The sequence below is a fragment of the Eptatretus burgeri genome, chromosome 5 (assembly GCF_056783735.1).
Source record: "Eptatretus burgeri isolate ZD-2024b chromosome 5, Ebu_testis_v1, whole genome shotgun sequence".
NCBI classification, from domain to species: domain Eukaryota; kingdom Metazoa; phylum Chordata; class Myxini; order Myxiniformes; family Myxinidae; genus Eptatretus; species Eptatretus burgeri.
The window spans coordinates 39,401,135-39,426,593 of NC_140965.1; the positions used below are offsets into that span (position 1 = coordinate 39,401,135).

The 25,459-nt window shown below is 43.9% G+C and overlaps 1 protein-coding gene across 3 annotated transcripts in view; it reads left to right on the forward strand.

The window, feature by feature from the left end:
- The window catches only part of LOC147026277 (pumilio homolog 1-like), a 364,690-nt gene that overhangs the window by 312,099 nt on the left and 27,132 nt on the right, over positions 1 to 25,459 (forward strand). For all 3 annotated transcript variants that reach the window (XM_085881544.1, XM_085881546.1, XM_085881545.1), the window contains exons 18-21: positions 14,597 to 14,734; positions 14,877 to 15,002; positions 17,639 to 17,760; positions 17,868 to 18,060. In XM_085881544.1, the coding sequence (XP_085737670.1) occupies positions 14,597 to 14,734; positions 14,877 to 15,002; positions 17,639 to 17,760; positions 17,868 to 18,060 (579 nt within the window). The remainder of the gene's footprint in view (positions 1 to 14,596; positions 14,735 to 14,876; positions 15,003 to 17,638; positions 17,761 to 17,867; positions 18,061 to 25,459) is intronic.

Genomic DNA, 25,459 nt, shown 5'->3' on the forward strand with positions numbered 1-25,459 from the left:
CACCACAGCGTGGGCACACCACGATACGACGCGGCACAGCACCGCAGCACGGACACGCCACGATACGACACGGATCAGCACCGCAGCACGGACGCGGCACAGCACCGCAGCACGGACACGCCACGATGCGACACGGCACAGCACCGCAGCATGGACACGACACGACGCAGCACGGACACGACACGACGCAGCACCGCAGCATGGATACGACACAACACAACGCGGAACAGCACAGATACGACACAAACAATAACAAATGGCGTCCAAGGAAAGTATGAAACGGGATGATCCTGTAACTTTCAAAACACCTGGTCAGCCTGTGACGGTGAGACAAAGCATTTGTCGCCCATTTTGTCCAGATGTGCCTGGGCAGTGTCGGCTGTCGGGCGATGAGGGGTATTTCTGCTCGAGTAATATAACTGATTTATCATTTAATACAAAATACCTCCCTCATAAAACGTATATTGAACGGAAAAACAAAACCTACCAATCTGTAGTGAACATGCAACCGGCATTTTCATCCTAACGGACCACTTCCATCATCTTTGTCTGAATCACTCACACAATGCTCAAAACGATTTGGCTCAATAATTCCCCCAAAAGTGTTTCCATCACTAATTTTGTCTCCAATCGTTTCTTCAAAATCCCACTGATCAATTTCAACAAACTGAGAACCTTCAGAGTTGCTGAGTAAGGTGGAATCAGTATCAGAATCTGAGCTCGAGATGCACTATATCTCTTTGTTGAGCCGTCATTTGGATCAAGGTGTGACGTCACTGGCAAAATCGAAAATTGACACTCCAGGGCTTTTTTTTTTCAGCACTTTGTATTTGGCAAAAAAATTTCAAATCTTTTCCCCCTTCAAATTAGACCATGATTAATGATTTTCAATCGTTTTTAGAAAGGAAAAAAATTGCCTTTGCGTTCCCTTTTGAAAGCACATGACAAGCGAATTTGCCAACAGGAATAGCCAAGTGGAGTTGTGTCAGCAACTCGTTTTTACAGGCACTTTTAATGCACACACACAACTACCCGACTTGAACGGTATCTGCCGATTCTCACCGTGCTCCCGAGTTCCCATTTCTTGATGATCCCACACACATTCTTATTAACAAACAGGATTTATTAACAAAATGGGATGGGGAAGAGAAGAACATGACCGCACATGCGGTAATAACAAAAACAGACGGTGATTTATGAATGCTAGAATAAATACCCCCATGCCCTTGGAAACTCGACAAAACTTAAACAATGCCGTACTCGATGCATACTTGATGACAAAATGGACACGGAGAGTTCGAGAGAGAGGGAAGGAGGAAAGAGGGAGCGGGAGACATGGAGCGAGAGTGAAAGGGAGCACAAGAGAGAGGGAGAGAGCGTGCGAGAGAGAATGAATGAATGGAACCTGTCTGCATCGATTGTCCGCCGCACGGTGAGGGGTCTTTACAACGGCTTGGGTGCCTTGTCCTTCACCACACATGTTCCGCTGCGCACTTCCTGCATTAGCCAGGAATGGAAGAGAGAGACCAGAGTGCTGCGTGGGATCACCGAAGAGTTCCTGTCAGAATTCCACCAAATTCTACGGGTTCCAGCACCAAAGGCAAGTCGTCAGAACTGTCAGAATTCAGAATCTCTTTTGCAAAGACTGAAGTCACGCAGAAGCTTCCGCTGCTCTTTTATTTACTGACCCCGGCTCACTAAGCTCACGCGTGGGATGCAGTTGATTGGGTGGCGCCCAATGTAGCACGAAGCTCACATGCCTGCGCTGATTGGCAATTGATGAGGGGGGTGGGGTTGGTAATTTTCCGATCACCTGGTCTTTGCTTCCTTATCTGATTGCCTCGAGACCTTTTGTATATTTTGCTTATGCTCTGAGTAGAGTGGAAAAATACAAATAGATCGTACATGGTGGATATGGCAGAATGTCGGGATGGGGATAATGGCGCTTGAGAAACAGACATTTGGGTGAAAAACACAAGAGCTTGCGAAATATTTTCTCGACACTGTGTCTCGAGTTACAGTAATTGCATCATGCTTATGGTAACATGCACGATGAAATCACTTCTAAATTATGTCCTATTTACTCCTTCGACCACATCTGTAACAATATTATGTGTACTTCAAAGTCATTAAGTTGATGGAACAGCGACGTGTTGCCTTGATGAGCCCCAACAAGGACAAAATTAGTTGGTAGCTTGCTTTTCATCGACTTGGTGACAGCATTTGACTTTGGCATCTTTGCATTGTGAGAGACCCTTCTTCGGCTGCATTCGTGATTGTGTCGTCACAGAGTTCATCCAGGTCGGAGTACTTTATCATCTTCATAGAACTCCCGACTGTTTACATCAATGGTGATGCCTCCTGGTTGTGATTGGTGGGGTGGAAGACAATGTGTCCATGTGGCAGTTGGCACTTTTTGGTTCCAGATTGTGCAGCAATAGTTGTAATGGGATTCATCCTCGTGCTTCAGGATATTATACACGGACATTTGTGTAGGATTGAAGCTTATGATATTGTTGCTGGTGATACAGAAGGTATAACTTCCAAAAAGCTGTACCCCTCTTTTCTTGTCAATTGAAAGTTAGTGCATGTGCAATTAATCTGTAGGATACCACAAGTATTAAAGTAGCAACTGGGTATAATTTTAGAAATCTTGTTCTCATTGGCTTTTTCATATACATTTTGGTTTTTATCACAAATTCTCTCAAACATCTTATTCTTTAACTGCCACAATTCGTCTAATGTTGATTTGGGGTTGGCTGGGGGAAGCTGGCTTAAGTCTTTGATGAACCGGCTGGCCAAGCCTGATGTTTGACCAAGGTTAGAGCAGGAATTTGTAATTTGTTCAGGGTGCAGGAAATAACTCGCCAATCTTTGCGAAGGACACAATGGGATCTTTAACGTCTGCCAACTAATGCCGGCAGATGGGATTCCCAGTTTAACGTCCATCCAAGGAACTTCACACATATTGATGAATCACCCAGTCTGTGAAATACCAGGATGACAGTTTACAGCAAGGTCGGGATTCAAACCCAGGCTAGACAGCTCAGAGACGAATCCCGTACTTCTCGGCCATCCTGCCAGCCTTAAATTCTCTCAAACATGGTGAAAATAAATTTACCTTGACTTTCAGTTGTTGAAAAGATTCCTGCACATGTATGTCACCTACATTAATTTGTGGTCTAAGTCCTGCACATGTCACCTACATTAATTTGCGGTGTAAGTCCTGCACATGTCACCGACTTTAATTCATGTCCTCATGTCCACTTATATGTAGAATACATTTAAATTTTGAAGAGAAAATGCTTAAATCTTGATTTGTATGTACGAGCACATTACCCATCGGTGATTGTGTCACCCTCCTCCCCCACCCCACAGTGACACACACACGCACACCTGTGGCCAGTTACATTTTGGCTATGAGTAAACTTACACATGCAATTCTGATGTGATATTTATCATTCCTTTTCTGTTTATATTTATCATAGAATGAGGCCTCTCTAATGAAGTTCTTTGTCATGTCAAGTTGCATCTTTGTCATGTTCAGCTTGACGTCACTCAAGACTCATGTTGGCATGGCTTGTTGCCCTGAACCATGATTCGAGGGGGAGAGGCTGAGGGGTGGGGAAGCCACGACTTGCTAATTACTCACAGGAGGCATGGCTTAGTACAGCCAGGGAAAGAGTGGTGGAAGGGTCATTTCGCTGTCTCAGACGGAAATCGGTATTGCAGCACTCTCTGAGGTTTGGAGACCGGATTGCGGCGAGATCATGGTGGGTGGTCACACCTACTATTGGTCTGGTCGCTCTGATGGTTACCATTCCCAAGAAGTTGCTGTAGCTGTGTCCAATAAGCTGACTCCAATGATAATTGAGGTAACACCGGTCAATGAGCGTATTATGAGACTAAGGATTCGTCACTCCTTAGGTGTCATTTCCCTGGTCTCTGTTTATGCTCCGACTGAGGCGAGTGATCTCACCGTGAAGGATACATTCTACGCCACGCTCGAGTCTGTGGTTGATCAGTGCCCCAGACGAGATACACTTCTAGTCTTGGGGGTTTTCAATGCATCGACTGGAACTGCTAGGGATGGTTATGAGACGTGTTGGTCCCCATGGGTCGGGAACTATGAACCAGAATAGCACTAAGTCCCTTGACTTTGCAAGAAGTCATGGACTTAGGGTGGCCGGTTCATGGTTTCAGCGCCCACAAGCTCATCGCTGGACTTGGTATCCCAATGCTGGCAGTGTGGCAAAGGAGATTGACCATGTCATCGTTGATGGTTGCTGGAGGATGATCCAGAACTGCAAGGTCTACCAGAGTACTCAGTTCCTCAATACTGACCACCGGCTTGTTGTCACAACTCTGAAGTTGCACCTTAAATCCAGGAGAATGGTACCATCCCAGCCTAGGCTGGATGTTGGCAAGCTCAAGGATGAGAGGGTAGCTGAGGGGTTTGCGAACAAGCTGAGTAGAGATTTGGGGGGTCTGGGTGCTTTGGGAGGTCCTGAAGAGTTGTGGAGTGCATTCAAGACCACCATCCTTGATGTTGTCGGTGGATGTCTTGGAACTCACCGTAGGGCAAAGAAGAATTTTGTCTCTCAAGGAACACTGGATACCATTGACCAGAGTCGCAGGGCCAGGCTGAATGGCAGAGCTGAGATGTTCAGGGAGCTGAGGCGTAAAACTGTACGTGTGCAAAGGGTGGACAAGGAGGCCTATGTGCGAGGAATCTGTGAGGGGGTAGAGCATCACCTGTGGTCAGGTGATTCTCGTCCTGCTTACAGGGGAATTCGCCTTTGCGTTCATCCAAGCCCATCCCTCGGTGCACTGCAGTTAGAGCAGAGGAAGGTAGGCTCTTGACAGAGGAGTCTGAAGTGAAGGCCCGCTGGGCCGGTTACTTTGAGCGGTTGTTCCAGGCTGATCCAACAGCTGTCAAGTTGGACGTCACGGGTGTTTCAACCCCTGTTGCTGACCCTCCAATCAACTGTGGTCCACCTTCGCTTGTGGAAACACAGGCTGCGGTGAACCGGTTGAAATGGGATCAAGCTCCAGGGATCTGTGGCATCCATGCTGAACTTCTCAAGGCTGGTGGAAACGCTGCACTCGTGTCGTTGCATGCAGTTCTTTGCTCTGCCTGGAATGCAGGCATCATCCCAACTGACTGGAAGAGGGGCCTTGTTGTCCCTCTCTGGAAAGGGAAGGGTGATCGCCAAGACTGCAACAACTACCGAGGGGTGATGCTGCTCTCAGTGACTGGCAAGGTCTTTGCTCGGATAATTCTTGATAGGGTTCACCACCATCTGCTTGAGTACCAGCATCCAGAGCATGGTTTACACCAAAGCTTTACACCAAAGTGGTCAACGGTTGACCGAATCCTTGCTCTTCGGGTCCTCACCGAACGCAGATGAGAGTTTCGGCAGGGGCTGCTTGCAGCCTATGTTGATCTCTGTAAAGCGTTTGATTCAGTGAATCGGGATGCCCTCTGGAGAATTCTAGGTCTTCGTGGGGTGCCACCAAAACTGATCGATCTGACGTCTGAACTCTACTCTGGTACTGAGAATGCTGTGAGATGTGGTGGTACTATCTCTGACTTATTTCCCGTTGTTACTGGAGTTTGTCAGGGGTGTGTACTGGTGCCCACGCTTTTCAGCACTTGTATGGACTGGATTCTAGGGAGGATGTCGGAGAGATCAAGCTGCGGTGCATCGTTTGGGAATGTCAAGATCTCTGACCTTGATTTCGCAGATGATGCAGTCATCTTTGCGGAGACTTTAGATATCCTTATGGTGGCCCTCGGGGTGCTGAATGAGGAGTCTGAGCCACTGAGATTAGGGGTTTCCTGGGTCAAAACTAAGATCCAGGCTTTCAATGACATCTTGGATGCTGCTGTCCTGTCTGTGCCTGTTTGTGGTGAGCATGTTGAGGTCGTGGAGAGATTCACTTACCTTGGCAGTGATATTCATGTCTCTGCTGGCTGTGAGTCAGAGGTCAATAGACATCTGGGTCGGGCCTGGGGAGTCATGGATTCATTGGATAATGGGGTGTGGTGCTGCCGGTACCTGTGCGGGAGGATGAAAGTCCGAGTCTTCAGGTCCTTGGTGCTTCCACTCTTGCTTTATGGATGTGAGACTTGGACTCTGACCAAGGATCTGAGACGGAGACTTAATTCCTTTGGTACCAGGTCTCTTCAGAGAATCCTTGGCTATCAATGATATAGTGTCCAATGAACGGTTGCTGAGAGAGACTCAAATGAGATTTGTTTACCTTCATAGTCCGTGAGCGTCAGCTGCGGCTGTATGGACATGTGGCTCGTTTTCCTGATGCTGATCCTGCTCACCAGATTCTCTCAGCGAGGGAGTCTCATGAGTGGAGGAGGCCAATGGACCGACCACGTTCCTCGTGGTTGCAGCAGGTTGATTGGCATCTCAAGGAGATTGGGATGGGCCAGGCATCTGCCTGGGGGATGGCCAGATGGAGGCCCATGGAGTACCGGCGGAAAAGTGGATGCAGGGACGCGCTGCTCTGGCGCATGCTCCCATACCTGACCTGACCTGAGTGTTACACTCAAAAACTGCCTGGCCAATTTGCATGAACTCCTTAAACATCTGGATGAAGTATGTTTAAAAGTGATGGTTATGGGTGTGTATGGTACTGTACTACTAAGTTGGGATGGCCATCTCTAACTTGGGTTTTTACACTTCCACTGATGAAGTCACCTGAAGCAGTTTTTGGGTTGTACACGTACGTATGTCCGTCCATGCTAATTTTTTTCTGTTTACTCCGCAACTGCTTATCCAATTGACAGGAAATTATGATGTAATAGGAGCTTTCGTTATGATGTCATAATTGTATACTTTGAATGCTTTATCCAATCAGTATGAAAATTTTTGAGCATCATCTAGGGCTAAATTTTATTGGGGAAAAACAATTAATGACATCATCGGTCATGTGGTTCGGCAGCCATATTTTTATGTGCCTCCGCTGACAAAGTCGCCGGTGGAATGTTTTTGGGTTGTCCATATGTCTACGTCCATCCATGCTAATTTTTACTGTTTTCTCTGCAACCACTTATATGATTGACACTACTGGTGCAACTACTCATGGAGAATGTTTTTATGATAATTATGTCATAGGTCACGTGGTGTGGCAGCCATGTTGGAAAAAAGGAAAAACTTTGGAGATCTATCTCTGAAACGGCTTCGTTGAAAAATTGAAACTTGGCACGTGTCAAGTACTCCTCATGGGAAACAAGTGTGATTTTTTTTTTATGCCTTATCCGATCAGTATGAACATTTTTTGAGGGCTAAATTGAATTGGGGGGGGGGGGGAAGAGGGGAATGATGATGTCACCTCTCACATGGTTTGGCAGCCATATTGTCTTAAACATAAAAACCTTCAAAAATGTTGTGCTTCGAAATGGCTAAACAGATTGATGCAAAACTTTACAGGTATGATCATCTATTCATGAGGAACAAACAATTCTTCAATTATGACGTCATGAGCCACAAGGTTTGGGAGTCATGTTGGATTTACCCAAAAACTTTCAAAAATAATCTTCTCCAGAATGGCTTGACAGAATGAGGGAAAGCTTCACCCACATGTTCCCCAATCCTTGGGGATACCAGGGTGTTCATGAAAATTTTTTCGTTCACATGGTATGACAGCCATATTGGATTGAATGAAAATCTTTAAAAAAAATAATAAATTCTTGAACTACTTCATCAATTGATGTGAAATAGGCCGTGGGCCAGTGGGACCTACCTTGCACCCCCCCCCCCCCTGCGACAATTTTTCACTGATACCACAGTGTTCATATATATCCCAAGTATCAGAAAAAAGATGTTCCCAGAAAAATAATTCATTTTCACTGTGCTTTATTAAGCTGTTTCCATGGCAACCAATCAAAAATAGACGAATCTCACAAAGATCGTCAAAATGTCAATATCTCTGTCAAATATAAACATAAAATCACAAAATTGGTGTCAAATTAAAGCTTCTACATTTACGTATTAAAATATATTTTGTTTCTGCTAATTCGCTCATTTTCATATTGATTAAATTTGACTTGAAGACAATAATTCCCACAAAAATGCAAGAATTTCCATTTTCTTTCCTTGTAATTACCACACATGTCAGTTTTTTGTCTAAAAAACATTACTTAAGTGTTGCCAGATACAAGCCAGGTTGACAAAAAATATATTCAAAGTTTTGAATTTTTTAAAGTAGGCTAATTAGCATAAAATACAAATCACAATGAATCGTTCGAAAATCATGCGAAATCAGATTAATCAACAGAATTAATTACCTGGGCCTGATATAATACATAACTGCAACTTATGATGTCTGTTGGTGTTTAGGGGAAACATAACTATTATCTGTTTGAGTAAAAGTAGTGGAAATAATTTTAAATGCATTGATATGCTAATTAGGATCCGCCATTATGGAAATTCTTATTTTCGTAAATATCTCAACTTCAGGTGCATGGAAATTTGTAAATGAGGAATCTACACACATGTTTGGAGGGTCAAGGAATAAGGTGAACATAATTCCTTTGTTGTCAGAGATGTAGAATAATGTTTGGATAGCTTAATTACATGCAAAAATCATAGAACAATGAATTTCCTATACATCTTTATTCCCTATGAACAGAATGCACGGAGCGATGTGTCCTCCGTTTTGAGTTTCACGAAAGCATCATGACTACATATTTTGATAAGATTGGGCCTTGAAGTTAAATCAAATATTTTAAAATGCAGTGGTATGTAAATAAGGTGAGTGGATGTCATTATATCATAATGTATCTCTACCAGAGGCTGGAAATAGTGACCATCATGTAGGCACAAAAGTTAAACTGATGTGTAATTAGTTGTGGCTAAAGGAGAGCATATACAGCAAAAATGTATTCATATGGTCCATCTGAGTGCAGTAATTGAAGATCTCACACTTTGAATGCATTCGGATATAAAAACATTAATCTAATAATATTTACTGTATCCCCTGTCTTCCAGAGTTACCAGATGTTTGAAAGCCTACTAGCCAGCCACACACCAGATCTGACAAATGGTTTATCTTCAGATTGTTCACCTGCATGTGCACTCTACTATGAAGTACATCGATACAATGGCAAAAAACTATGAGTAAATGATCTGCAATCTGTTAGAGTCTTAGCAAACTTCGTAGCACACATCTGAGTTTGACAATCATGGACATTCAGAATGACATGCCGTAAAGTCGTTGCAACATCTGTCACATTATCTGCCGTGCCCAAGAGAAATCCATAACGCACAGCACATTTCAATTTCAATTCTAAACTGTACACCAGTTGAGAGTGTAACTTGCCACCGACACCTAGTGGGCAAAAGGCTATCTTCCCCCTATAGGCCTTTTCGAGCTTTGATTTAAGCTTTTCACTGCAATAGTCTGGGTTCGAAAAGGCTGAATTTGCCAGATCGGTGATATAAATGTCACGCAAGTCAGTGTGCTTCATGACTTTCCCTCCAGAGAGTATGTCCTTTTCAACGACATCACACACCATGTCAAAAGCATATTTATGGGCCTTCTCAAGGTGCTGCTGATACAACCTAGCCTGTTCATCATCTCCCCTGCCACGTTCACTGTCCGACGTATAGGTTTTTCGGCAACTGGGATGAAATTAGGCCTCTGCCGAAAAAAGGTCAACATTTCTTATCCGAGTCAACAGTTTTTCATCCTTCTTTGCTTCAGCAGCCTCAACGACAGTCACCCATCCATCAGATTTAAATTTTGTCTTCGCCTCTGTCGACCATGTCCCTGAACGTTTGACTGCAATTCTGCCTTCTTTGTTACAGAATATGCAATCAGGACTGAACAAAAGTTTGTCCATTGGCCGAACCTCTCCGTGATGTTCGGGAACCCCCTGAACACTCTGCTGTAGGTTCTAAGCCGTGAAGACGGTCCAAGTTCCTTGTAAATCGTTGGTAACAAGTTTGATGATATCAATGGTCGTCACTTATTACAGCGCGGAGACATCACGCTGTTATATAATTGGCTATTCTGTCCTGTGTCTTCTGTCACACTTATGGCCTCGTACATCCCTTTGCTCTGAGGGCTATTAATAGAAATTTGTCCAACGTCACAACTCTTCCCATCATGCATGCTAATTCACCGTGTCTACATTTAAATTTTATAACTGCAAAATTGTTTCATCATTCTTAACCGAGACTTTTACTGCCCCCAGCCGCGCGATATCGAAGTATTCGCTTCTTGTTACATCTGGTGTTGCTTCACAAGCAGAGAGCATATGGGTCTTAGAACCGATTGGCCCAGACAGTCGCCTAGTACGTATGTTCTTAAGGTAGTCGAGTCTCTCTGCCAGATCACTGACGCTTGACAAATAGGTGAATCCATCACTCTTTGCTCCCTCACAATGCAGGATACATATCTGTCTCTTTTTTGCACTGACATCAGTCTGTTCCTGCTTTCTCTTCTGAGGTTTCATCTCCGTGCAACGAATTGGGCCATCAATGCATTATGTCTGCAAGAAACAAATCAAATTGGTTATTCAATGTATTGTTGTATATGACAATAAGAATTATACAATCACAACTAGAAGGAGCAATGTCAAGCTGTAGATTATGATATCACAGCATCCATACCTACACCTCCAGGCTATAGAGCCATACAACCTCACATTTACATCGACGGAAGCAAAAAGTGATAACACACTGACATGCACGCAAAACAGTGATAACAATATGATCCCCCTTACTGGTGATCGGGGATTATAATTAACATATCATCCATAAAGACTATTCAACATCTCTGACAACAAAGAAAATCTGTTCACTTTATTCATTGACCCTCCAAACATAGGTGTAGACTCCTCATTTACAAATGTCCATGTACCGGAAGGTGAGATATTTACAAAAATGTTAATTTCCATAATGGCGGAACCTAATTAGCATATCAATGCATTTACAACTATTTTCACTACTTTTACCCAAACAGAAAGAGTTATTGTCCTTTAAACACCACAACCATCATTAGTCGCAGTTATATATTGTTGCGAATTTGCACCCGCTGGCGTGCGGACGGCCACGTGACTCGAATCGCGGAACGTCGCCCACCGGACGGACAATTCAGTCGTGACCCTCTCGGACCAATGCCGGGAGCTAGTCACGGGTGGGAGTTTAACCTCACCACTATCGTGCCAATTGCCCACCCACGCAGGATAGGGTCGCTCGCCAAATTCGATCTACCTAAGTACCTGCGCGAATGGTCGACCGGGCGATCGCACCACGCCACAGGCCGACTCCGGACACGAACCGCTTAAGTGGTCCGTTCCGTGCTATCGGGATAACCGAGCGGTGTTATCGTCGTCCTCGACGGTTCCGATTAATTATCAGGCGTATTAAGCCCACTACGAACCCTTTACGTGAAGCAGGATGGAGAGTCAATAAAGAAAAGACGAAGCGAAACGAGAAAACGGTTCAACACAATGCACATTTATTCCGCGGCACACGGAAAGCACGTATATACAGCCACAATAATCAAAATGCACATATAAAGCGAAAGCAAGAGTTAAACCGAATACGCGTACACACGGCAACACTTATGCAGTTCTACTTTACAGACGGCGCCAATACACATTTACTCAAAAGCAAAGGAAAGAAGCTACCCTCATAGACAAGGGGGCAGACGGGGCCCGTGGGCCTTTATGGCGTGGGACTTGGCAGACCGAACGAGACCGTTGCAGGTTACTTGCACCCTCGCGGTGCGATGTTGGGCGAGCTCTCTCCGGCGCTCCTTGTACGAACTTGCAGGTCCGCGCGACACAGCTGGCAGAGCGGCGCCTCCAGTCCGCTTCCCCTCCGCGACGTCCGGACTCTCCACCGACTGCAAGCTCCAACGAGTGGGTCACTCTATGGACCGCTTCTCCAAGACCCAGACGGGCAGAAGACCATGAACCGCCGGCTGACACTGACACTCTCACCGACCGCCCTGGCCTGACCTTCTCTCAGCGGCGCGTCCGTGCGCCCTTTTATTTCCCCGGCACCCCGCCCCTCCCTTCGCGGAACGCGGGGGTGGGGGGGTTAACATTCCACCAGAGAGATCGGGCAGGAGTTGAGTTCCAACCGTCATTCTTGTTTACCAGGGAAATCGGGGTGGGAGTTGTGTTCCAACCGTCATTCTTGTTTACCAGGGAAATCGGGGTGGGAGTTGTTGTTCCCCTTTTGTGTTCGTGGAGATGTTGATGATTGTTGGCGGAGTGGTGAGGATGGCGTGGTTGTTGAGAGGCAGGTGTGGGTGTGGTTGTTGTGAAGCGACGTTGTGGTTGGTGGTTGTGTGATGGCGGTTGAGACGTGGTTGGTTCAAAATAAAGATAGAAAAAGAAAAAATGGCCAACTCAAAGCGTCGCAGCCCGAATGAATCACATAAATTCCCTCTAGACAACGGATTTGGGCTAACTACACATGCACTTAAGAGATATCTCACCTGCGGGACCTGAATGGTGGTTTGCGAATTTCCACAGCCGTAACAATATTATATCAGGCCCAGGTAATTAGTTTCAATGATTAATTTGATTTAACATGATTTTTGAACGATTCATTGTGCTTTGTATTTTATGCTAATTAATCTACTTTAAAAATTCAAAAATTATAAAAAAAATTTCACCAACCTGGCTTGTATCTGGCAACTGACGTGTGGTAATTGCAAGGAAAAAAAAAATGGAAATTCTTGCATTTTTGTGGGAATTGTCTTTAAGTCAAATTTAATTAATATGCAAATGAGCTAATTAGCATAAACGAAATATATTTTAATACTTAAATTCTAAGCTTTAATTTGACACCAATTTTGTGATTTTATGTTTATATTTGACAGAGATATTGACATTTTGCCGATCTTTGTGAGATTCGTCTATTTTTGATTGGTTGCCATGGAAACAGCTTAATAAAGCAAAGTGCAAATGAGTTATTTTTCTGGGAACATCTTTTTTCTGATACTTGGGATATATATGAACACTGTGGTATCAGTGAAAAATTGTCGCAGGGGGGGGTGCAAGGTAGGTCCCACTGGCCCCCGGCCTAAAACATCATAGTTATTATCTCGTCATCATGGGGAATACGTTTTAATTTTCAACCTCATCGGATGTATGGTCTGGCAGCCAGAATTATTTAATATTTTGAATCTGGGTTCACGGATTTAAATCAAACTTGGTACAAGTATTATCATGATGTAATAATGTGGGCGGAGTCATATCTGGCAATGTCGCGACGTTGAAGAATTTCCTGGTTTAACATAAAAACCTTCAAAAATCATCTCCGAAACGGTTGAACAGATTGAGGTGAAACTTTACAGGTCCGACCGCCTATCCATGAGGAACAAAATATCCTCCACCTATGATGTCAAAGGTCACATGGTTGGCAGGTTTGATTTTTTTTTTGAAGAATAAACCTTAAAAAACCCTCTACTTCAGAATGTCTTGACATATCGAGGGGAAACTTTACCTACATGTTCCTCAAGCTTTGGCAATACCAGGGTGTTCACGAATAATTGATAGGTTGCATAGTCTGGCAACCACATTGTATTGAACGAAAATCTTTCAAAAAAACTTTCTGTTGAACTGCTTCATCAATCGATGTGAAACGTCACAATTATGATATAGCCATCATGTGTAAATGTATGTTTAAAATTTAAACCTGATTGGACATATGGTCTGGCAGCCAGAATTTGTTAATGTTTTGAACCTGGTTCAGGAATTTAAATCAAAGTTGGGGCAAGTATGCATAATGATATAATAATGTGGGCAGAGCCACATCTGGTGATGTTGAAGAGTGCTCTTCCAGTTACTTCCTGTGTTAAAGTGGGGAAATGCCATGAGTGATTGAATCATCATACCTGCTCATGCACTCTTACACTGCTGGGCAGAATAACTTGGGAACTGGATGTTATCATGAAAAAAATAAATCAAACTTCCAGAGGTTGTAGAAATAATTATAAAATATGCTATTTCTCTGTCTTTTGGTATAATGAACACTGTAGTCATCATCAGTGGGTGGGGGGGAGGGGATATGTTGAAACACAAGTGTTTGTGGCTCGAAATGTGCTGAAATTTTGTGGTTGTATTTGGGTTGGGGTGTTCAAAGGAAAATCCTACCCTGTTTATATGGCCACCTCAAACTTCACAATACCACCACGCCCCACCACCCTTGGCACTCCCTTCATGAGCGGTTGTTTCTAGTCCGTAGTAATTAACTGCCATCGGCAGAAAAGAGTTAACCTTTGACATCCTATTACCTTGCTCCTTATGCACCATTAATTGGCAGTGTCTGCCTGAGGAAATGTTGATCCATGACTGCAAATTTGGAAGGACAATATGGCACTAGCTTGACTCCAAACTATTTGTTTTGGTGAATTTAAAATCGAGAACCAGTCGATCCGAGAGGCAAGGATCTTTTCACATGGGGTGTTTTCGCAAAAATGATGGTTGAGGAATGTAATCTCCCACATTGGCAAAGAAAGGACAGGTCACAAGTGCTTGAAGGATATTGTTGGGTGCTAGAATATGTCAAAAACATGTGTAAATTATGAAATTGCCCTCTTTGTTCTGCAGACTGAAATGGTATCAGAGTTGGATGGTCACGTACTCAAGTGTGTGAAGGATCAGAATGGGAATCATGTGGTGCAGAAGTGTATTGAGTGTGTACAACCGCAGGTTCTACAATTCATCATTGACGCCTTCCACGGCCAGGTACAGGTCCACTTCACCATCTGTTACCTGCTGGGGCTCTGTACCTTCTCAATGAACTGCTTGTGTTACATATTGTTTTCTCTCTTCTCTGCTGTGTTTGTGATTATGCTTTTTAATACCAGGCCTTCCTTCGTCCATGCAGGTGTTTGCCCTCTCGACTCACCCATACGGTTGTCGAGTGATCCAAAGAATCTTGGAACATTGCACTCCTGAGCAAACCATCACTATTCTTGAGGAACTCCACCAGCATACTGAATCATTAGTGCAGGTGGGGTACGATCTAATTGGGTTGTTCTGGCATGTGTCTGCATGCGTCCGTGCATCGGTCACGCTCTATTAGAAATGATGCTTCATCTCAGTGTGAGGTGTGCTTTGCTTTAGAATTTTATCTCGGTGCTCCAATTATGGCACCTTGTGGCCTGCCATAAATGATGCTTATGACCTATTTTGAAAAAGCAAAATAAATATACATGATGTTGGAGATATTTCCTTGTCCTGCATGTTGTATGCAGTGCCTTGAGAAAGTATGAACACACTCCTAGACTTTTGTCGCATTTTGTTGTGTTGCAGCCTGAATTTAAATTGGATTACATTAAATTATTTTTGTCTCCAATCTATGCAAAATACCCCAGAATGACCAAGTGACATGTTTTTCGAAATTTTGACAAATTAATTAAAAATGAAATGTTGAAATGTCTTGGTATTCAGCATCAATAAGTATTCAGCCCCCTGAGTCAATTTCCAGAAGTGCCTTTGGCAGTGATTACAGCTTCGAGTCTTCTTGGGTGTGTCTGTATCAGCTTTGCACCTCTGGATTTGGGGATTTTCTCCCATTCTTCGTTGCAGATTTGTTCATGCTCTGTGAAGTTGGATGGAGATCGTCTGTGAACATCAATCTTCAAGTCTTTCCACAGATTCTCAATGGGATTAAAGTCTGGGCCACTCAAGGACTTTTACGTTCTTGTTCTGAACCCATTCCAGTGTTGCTTCGCCTGTATGTTCGGAGTCATTGTCCTGTTGGAACGTAAATCTTCGCTGCAGTCTAAGGTCTTTTACACTCTGAAGCATATTCTCCTCAAGGATTTGCCTGTATTTGGCTCTACTCATTGTTTTCTCTATCTTCACAAGGGTCCCAGTCCCTGCCACTGAAAAGCATCCCCAATAAACATGATGCTGCCACCACCATGCTTCACGGTAGGGATGGTGTTAGATGGGTGATGAGCTGTGCTCAGTTTCCACCAGACATAACGCTTTGCATTCAGGCCAAAGAGTTCAAAATTTCGTCTCATTACACCACAGAAAACGTTTGCCTCATGCTCTCAGTCTTTCCTGTGCCTTTTTGAAAGCTCCAGGCATGCTGTCATGTGACTTTTTCTCAGAAGTGGCTTCCTTCCGTCTGGCCACTCTCTCAAAAAGCCTAGATTTGAGAAGTGTTGCTGAGATTGTTGACCTACTGGCAGGTTCTTCAGCTCAGCCAAGAAACTCTCTACTTGTCTGTGGTCATTGGGTTGTTGGTCACCTCTATGACCAAGGTCCTTCTTGTCCAGTTGCTCAATTTGGTCGGACGGCCAGTTCTAGGAAGAGTCTGGGTAATTCTATATTCTTTCCATTTCATAATGATGGAGCTCACTGGGCTTTTGGGAACTTTCATCACTCCAGAAATTGTTTTATACCTTTCCCCAGATCTATGCCACCTCACAATTCTATCTCGGAGTTCTAAGGACAGTTCCTTGGACTTCATGGTGGAGTTTCTGCTCTGATTTGTGCTGTCAACTGTGAGACCTTATATAGAAAGGTGTGTTTCTTTCTAAATAATGTCCAATCAATTGAATTGGCCACAGGTGGACTCTAATCAAGTTGTAGAGACTTCTCAAGGATGATCAAAGGAAATTGGATGCATCTGAGCTCAATTTGTAGTGTCAAAACAAAGGGATTGAATACTTACTGACGCAAGACATTTCAGCCTTTCATTTTTAATTAATTTGCAAAAAAAATCCAAAAACATGTTTTCACTTTGTCATTATGGGGTATCTTTTGTAGATCGGTGACAAAAAATTTTAATTCAGGCTGAAACACAACAACATGTGACAAAAGTCGAGGGTTGTGAATACTTTCTGAAGGCACTGAATGTGTTTGAGCTTAAATGCCAGTGGGCATCACTTAATCCCATGAGATAAGACACTGAGGACAGAAATTTGCCTTGGCAACTTGCAAGGCCAGGCCTGCTTTCCAACAAAATTGGATCAGACGGACAGACATTGACTTATTTGACAAACTGTGAAGGTATATTCTGTACTTATGCCTTTTGATTTAACAATTAACTCCACACTGAAGGTGGATGGAGGTTATGTTTGTACCCCTGTCTGATTGTGTGTTTGTCTGTGAGCAGAATATCTCAAAAAGTTGTGGACTAATTGGGATTAAATTTGGTGGGCAGGTTAGGTGTGTGTAACGAGGGTGATTTGATTAGATTTCGGTGAAGATCCGGATCTGGAGACTAGAATTATAAGTGATTCTTCACCATTGAGAGATGGGGTCAAAAACAATATTTAGCATGGTATCTCAAAACGTTGATGTATTATGACAAAACCTATAAAGCACGATATCTCAAAACGTTGATGTATTATGACAAAACCTGGTGGATGAGTTGTGTCTGTGACAAAACAAGCTGATTAAATTTTGGTTGAGGTCTGGATGCCGATCCATCCTATCAGTGGGATACAAAACGTAAACTGTTCAGCCTGGTAGATGTATGCGCTATTACGAGTGCCGTTCTCGTTCCTCCTGTGTCAGTGCATTATTAATTTTTTTCTCAAAGGTTGAAATATTTTGTGTTTTTGCAAGTAATCAGGCATAATTCAAATCTTTCCATTCACTGTATGCTTGCATCGCCTTCATTGCTAGGATCAATACGGGAACTATGTGATTCAACATGTACTGGAACATGGCCGACCGGAGGACAAGAGCAAAATTGTAGCAGAGCTTCGGGGGAAGGTGCTGGTTCTGAGCCAGCACAAGTTTGCCAGGTATGTTGATGTTGGTACTTTCAGTTGTAAAATTGGCTTTCTTGTAAAAGCAAATGTTCTTCAAAGTATGTCTGACATTCACCCCACCCTTTTCACTCGTTGGCCAGCAATGTCGTGGAGAAGTGTGTTTCTCATTCGTCACGTGCTGAGAGGGCTCTTCTTATCGATGAGGTTTGCTCTTCCGGCGATGGGCCCCATGGTCCACTCTACACAATGATGAAAGATCAGTATGCCAACTATGTTGTCCAGAAAATGATTGATGTTGCTGAACCTGCCCAAAGAAAAATCCTAATGCACAAGGTGAGTTTAAACAAAATGATAATTCTTGAGTTGGTGCTCTCTTGCATCAATTGTGATGTATACATTATGTTAATCTCTGATTTATGTCAGGGATGTGCTGCTGAAAAGTGCAACGAATATCGAAACGACGTAAATCAAAGCAGTTTTTCTCATAAGGATTAGTTGAATAAGCGGGGGCTGTGTTCCTAACGTTGCCACTTCAGATATTATATTTTGCCTTTTCTGGATACGTTTTTATTTGAGAGGTCCCAACACCTTTTAAATTTTTATTTTTATTTTTTGGTTAATGACAGTTGTATCATCATTGGACTTGTCAAGATCATCGATCCACATGGCCGGCAAACGTTTAATATCACACCATACCTTCCTTCGTAGTTTTGTTTTATGTTTAGATGATAACGGCGTTGCACATTTTACACTTTTCGTGAATTACGTCAGCATTCTCATCGATGGCATGTGCCGTAGTTGGAAGCAAACTTAAAAACCTGGCAACATCAACTGAACGTTCAGCATCCATTCGCCGAATAACATCTAATTTCTCTTCTAAGTTAACACGTTTACGCTGCCTCTTAGCCGCAGATATATCCTTGTCACTTAAAACACACTTGGGAGGCATGATGCTTAAGGATCACAAATATATTTCACAATAAACTTCACAAACTGTGGTGATATTGGGAAAATGTCTGCATGCTATGAGAGCTAAGCAAAGACAATAGAGTGTATGGTGAAGCTGTGTGTTAATGTCAGAAAGCTGGGTCATCTTCATCCTAGGCGTAACCACGTTACATTAAATTACTAAAAATACTGTACACACTAGTGTACAGCAGCAAACCTTAACACAAATTATACAGAGTACAATAAGATACAGTACACTACAAAAAAAGTCACCAAAATACTGTACAAAAATAATATATTGTTGCGAATTCGCGCCCGCCGGCGTGCGAACGGCCACGTAACTCGAATCGCGGCACGTCGCCCACTGGACGGACAATTCAGTCGTGACCCTCTCGGAACAACGCGGGGAGCTAGTCACGGGTGGGGGTTTAACCTCACCACGATCGTGCCAATTGCCCACCCGCGCAGGATAGGGTTGCTCGCCAAATTCGATCTACCTAAGTACCTGCGCGAGTGATCGACCGGGCGATCGTAGCACGCCACAGGCCGACTCCGGACACGAACCGCTTAAGCGGTCCGTTCCGTGCTACAGTGATAACCGAGCGGTGTTACCGTCGGCCTTGACGGTTCCGAGTAATTACCGGGATGTTGCACCCACTACGAACCCCTTACGTGATGCAAGATGGAGATTCAAATGGAGAAAAGACGAAGTGAAACGGGCACAGTTCAACAAGCAAGCATTTTATTCTGCGGCACACGGAAAGCACGTATATACAGCCACAATAATCAAAATGCACATAGAAAGCAAAGGAAGGGTTAAAACCTACTACACGCGTACACACGGCAACACTAACACAGTTCTACTTGAAAAACGGCGCCAACACACATTTACACAAAAGCAAAAGGAAGAAGCCACCCTCACAGACAAGGAGGCAGATAGGCCCGTAGGCCAAATGTACACGGGGCCTGGAGGAGCGGCCAGGTCCGCGAGACCGGGGAGGTCTTACCCGCGTCCTCGTGACGCGTTGGCGGGCAAGCCGCAAAGTGTCCGTGCCGCTGTGCCCCGACTCCGTGCCCCTGGCATGCTTGTTGGCACCACGTTTGGGGTGGGGGAGGAACGGAGCCCCCCTTTTGCACTATCTCAGCGCGGGGGGAAGGGGAAATTGTTGATGCCCTGGGGGAGGGGATTGGCTTGCTGGCTTGGGTCCCGCGACGAGACGAGCGATCCCCCACACCGCAACCTCGTCGCCGACCGCCGTCCTCCTTGCCTCGGACTCGAGCTTCCTTGCGCCGACCCGCCGCATGCAGCTCCACTGCGCGCACTCGACTCAACTCCACCAACGCAACGTTCCTTGTCTCCAAAAGAAACTACTCCCGACCTGGTAATTCTCCCGCCTTTATAGCCAGCAGGAGAAGCCGATATGCAAATATGCGGATCAAAACGCTATTTGAGACGGGGCTACGCCACCCTCATCCATTGGTCGGGCAAAAAGGGGCGTGAACCTCCCTGGATCCGCATATTTGCATAAACAGACTTCACCAATGCGTGCTTGGAGGCGGGGCCAAGCCGCCTCACGTTCGCCCATTGGACGGAGGGGAAGTGGGTGTGAAGCATTTCTGATCCGAATTTTCCCCTCGGAAAGGTCGCCATTCGCGCTCGCGGCTCGGTGCGTTCGGCACCAATCGCCGAATGGGCCCGAGACAGCCCCACGTTCAGTGTTCACAGGCGACGCGGGAATGGCCGGTAAAGCGATGATGTGGGATGAGGTTGTGAAGGTAAAGGCGAAGGTGGTGGTGTGGCGTTGTTGTAGTGTGGTTGGCGCTGTGGTGGGGATGGCATAGTTGTTGAGATGCTGTTTGTTTGAAATAAAAGATAGAACAGAAAAATGGCTAACTCAAAGCGTCGCAGCCCGGATGGATTCCATAAATTCCCTCTATACAACGGGTTTGGGCTAACTACACATGTACCTATGGAGATATCTCACCTGAGGCCACTTTATGGTATAATGCGAATTTCCACAGCCGTAACAATATTGTACTCTGCAGGACAGTACATTTCTTTATGTGTGAGGAAAAGTCGTTCGTGTACACGGTAGGTGGAGGTGAAGGCTTAGGCAACGGATATGAGATAGGATAGAATGTAGCGACGTAAATGTGTGTTGAGGTGATGCAAATCAGGTTGTGGTATTGATAAAGTGACGACATTTTGGCGAAACGATGTAAAATGGGGAGATGTAAATCATGGTATTACTGTACATGACGTGCACATGCGTATGTATTACTCTGACCTAATTTCAAAGTAACATATGAGTCAAAATCAGCTAAGGTGTAATAAAGTGAAACACAATCATCAAAATATAGAATTCTTTATTAAATGATATAACTAATGTTTTTAGGAAGTTGAATTACTTCGCTATAATAATCAGCAGAAGAAAATATAGTTATGTACCCACATTTTGAGAAAACACTATTTACCCCAAGCTTTGAGGGTTTACGCACGTTGTTGTTGACAGGCAAAGACGGACGGCTGCCGACTTTGCTTTGCAGTGCGACAAGAGAAATGTAGCTTTACTTTCAGGGACATGCTAAAAATTTTCAAAAATACATATAGTGGTAATATTTATACTGTTCTTCATCCCTACCCCCTCTATTTCTGTCAAACAATAACGTGCACAAGACATCCCCCTGTTGGCCACGTTCAAATTCACATGCAGTGTCCTAAATGTCATCCATAAGAACCACGCGGTGAAAAATATATTTAGGTGGTGTTTTCCGTGTAAAATGGGGTAGAGTTGGCTTCAAATGCTTCAAAATGGACCAAATCACTAACGTGCACAATACGTGTCCGTCAGATTCTAACGTGGAAATGACCAACTCCATCAGAAACAATAGAAAGTGAAGATGGTGGATCTGACCTCGTCCTTTCGACCACGGTTCTAGCACTTATCTACTTTCTTTAAATGTAATTTACATTCCTACGAAGTCACACAACATTCCGATTCATTTTTTTTTCAAGTTCAAGACAGATATATACTTACGCACGTTAGATGTTGCGCACGTTATTTTTTTATGACCAACACCGACTCCTTCAAATATGTCGCCATTACGGACTTCTTCCACAGATTTCGATGACGTAATACGCACCGGCAGGGTCAAAAGTCTATTTCCGGGTGCAGACCGTTCACGTGATCCACCGTTGGTGGGAGTTGATGGCCTGGATTACGCACGTTATATTCATGACGGACGCGGTCGGGTTGGTTTTCATACCTCGATATTTCAATACTGAAAAGCTTTGAGGCACTAAATGAGTTACATGCCATCAGGAACTTAGCATACAGACACGGCCATGACACTATTTCAGTACATGCTGCTGCCATCTGGTAGTAAACTCAACCCTGAGCCCCTAGATAATTTTGACGGACACACTAACGTGCACAAGCGGAATTTTAAACCACATTTTTTTATTTAGCAAAGGACAGATGATTAAATTTATGTTCATACATAACCTTAGATGATGACCTTTAAAATATATATATATATTTTTTTTTTTTGCGAATACAAATCTAGAAAACGCAATAAAAGCAGTGTGAAACTGGTCAATGAAAAATGTGACGCTCAGGGCCTTCAAAAATGGGCCTTCAAAAAAAATTTTTCCCTCTTTTTTTCCTCAGACTTTAATATACGAGGTGTGTTCAAAAAGTATCCAACCTTAATTTTTCGTGCGTAAACAAATGAAACTAGGGAGGCGTGGTTTGGTGCACGTATGTAGGCGATCCTAATCCGTATGCGTGATTATTTTCCCGCCTGCATAAGCTGTCAGTCGCCGACAGACCGCCGATGAGTGAGGAAGTGTAAGTGAGCACCGTCGGATTTTCGTTTTTGACAAAATGACGGATCACTGTGGTCTCATCGCCAGTGATCACTGTGTTGAAGAAGTTGGGATCGCTGTTCACAGTCTCCAGCATGTCCTGTGCGATCTCCAAATGGAGTTGCTTCTGCTCAATCGTTAGCAGCTTTGGCACGAACTTCGCTGAGATTCTCCTTAAGCCCAAATCCTCAGTCACAATGGAATGAACGGATCCAATGCTGACGCCTGCCTCGTCTGCAAGTTCTCTGATCGTGATTCGACGATCCTGCATCAGCAGGGTCCTCACTTGGTCAATGACGATCTCATTTCGGGATGTTGAGGGCCTACCAGAACGTGCTTCACTTTCCACTGATGTGGACCATCTTTAAAGCGGTTGTACCACTCTTTTATCTGTGTGGTGCCCATTGCTTCATTCCCGAAGGCCTGTTGAATCTTGCGGATCGTTTTAACTTGGAAATCGCCAAGCTTTACACAAAATTTGATGCAGTAGCGTTGTTCAAGTTTTTCCGTCATTTTGTCAAAAACGAAAATCCGACGGCGCTCACTTACACTTCCTCACTCATCGGCGGTCTGTCGGTGACTGACAGCTTCTGCAGGCGGGAAAATATTCACGCATACGGATTAGGATCGCCTACATACGTGCACCAAACCACGCCTCCCTCGCTTCATTTGTTTACGCACGAAAAATTAAGGTTGGATACTTTTCGAACACACCTCGTATGTGCCTGAAACTGTCTTTTTTTATCTCCTGGAAATTTATACTGAAGTATCCAACCATTAATGGACAATTTTTTTCAAATAGTAGAAATTTATTGAATGATTTTCTCATGGCCTACAAATATAACACCTTAGCTGATTTTGACTCGTATACAGTCATGGCCAAAAATATTGGCACCCTTGCACTTTTTTCAAATAATGCACCATTTCTTCCAAAAAATTGTTGAAATTATGAAATATTTTGGTATCCACATATGTAGTTCTTTGTTTTGCAGTAGAACAAATCAAAAAAAGCTGAAACTAATTTCAAAATCTTAGCTTATTCCTTGCTGAAATCTGAAAATGGCCCATACAATATTATTGGAACATTTTAAAAGTTCTTAGAAATAATTAGATTTCAAGCAGGTGATTCTCCTTTACTTTAGAACTGAACTCACCTATGGTGAGTTTCAAGTGCCTGCAATATAAAAATCACTCATTCACCCAGTTTGAATAGAGAAAAGGAGTCATTCTGCTGTTTTGTGTCACTGTGTAACGCAATGAGCAGGGAGAAAAGAAAGCAAACCAGAGAATTGTCTGAGGAGGTCAGACACAAGATTGTAGGCAAGCGTGGACAATCTCAAGGCTACAAGTCCATCTCCAGAGACCTTGATGTTCCTGGGTCCGCCGTATGCAATAGGAAGTTGAATTTCCATGGCACTGTAGCCAACCTCCCTGGATGTGGCCATCAGAGAAAACTTGATCAAAGATTGCAGCGAAAGATTGTTTGAATGGTGGAGAAAGAACCTCGATCAACTGTCAAGCAGATTCAAAATGACCTTCAGACACAAGTTACAACAGTTTCAACTCGCACGATCCGTTGCCAACTCGATGAAAGGGGGTTCTATGGTAGGAGACCCAGGAGGACCCCGCTACTGAGAGAGAGACATAAGAAAGCCCGACTGGAGTTTGCCAAAACACACCTGAACAAGCCAAAATCCTTCTGGGAGAATGTCCTGTGGACAGATGAGATGAAATTAGAGCTTTTTGGTTAAGCACATCATCTTTGTTTACAGTAAACAAAATGAAGCCTTTCAAGAAAAGAACACCTCCTCTGCAGTAAAACATGGAGGAGGTTCAGTGATGTTTTGAGGTTGCTGTGCTGCCTTTGCAATGATTGCCTTTAATGTGTGCATTGCTTCATGAAATCAGGAGATTTCCAAGGAGGCATTTTGGAGTGCAACGTTCAACCCAGTGTCAGAAAGCTGGATCTCTGTCGGAAGTTATGGGGCTTGCAGCAGGACAACGACCCCAAACACACTTCAAAAAACACCCATGGATGGTTCAAGAGAAAATGCTGGACTGTTCTGAAGTGGCCAGCAATGTGTCCAGATCTAAATCCCATTGGACACCTGTGGGGAGATCTGAAAGCAGCCGTTGGGAGAAGGCACCCTTCAAATCTGGAAAAACTGGAGCAGTTTGCACAGGAAGAGTGGACCAAACTGCCAGTAGAGAGGTGTAGGAAGCTCATTCATTGTTACAGGAAGTGCTTGACTGCAGTTATTTTGTCCAAAGGCTGTGCTACCAAATATTAAGTCGAGGGTGTCAATAATTTTGTCAATGCCATTTATTTTTATTTTCTGATTATATAGGACATTAAGTTCTGAATCAAAAACAAAGGTTCTGTAATATTAAGTGAAATATAGAATTGTGGAGACCAAATACGTCAATTTCAACTTATTTTTAGAGAAAATTGTCAGTTATTTGAAAAAAATGCAAGGTTGTCCATATTTTTGGCCACGACTGTATCTCTATCTGGGAAGGCAATGACAAACTTGCCAAGAAACTGCTTTGACAGTACTGGACCTGCATTACAGCAGAATGTGAAGTGTGTGTGTGTGTGTGTGTGTGTGTGTGTGTGTGTGTGTGTGTGTGTGTGTGTGTGTGTGTGTGTGTGTGTGTGTGTGTGTGTGTGTGTGTGTGTGTGTGTGTGTGTGTGTGTGTGTGTGTGTGTGTGTGTGTGTGTGTGTGTGTGTGTGTGTGTGTGTGTGTGTGTGTGTGTGTGTGTGTGTGTGTGTGTGTGTGTGTGTGTGTGTGTGTGTGTGTGTGTGTGTGTGTGTGTGTGTGTGTGTGTGTGTGTGTGTGTGTGTGTGCGTGCGTGCGTGCGTGCGCGCGCGCGCGCAGTAAATTCTAAAATATTGAGGATTTGATCAATCGTGG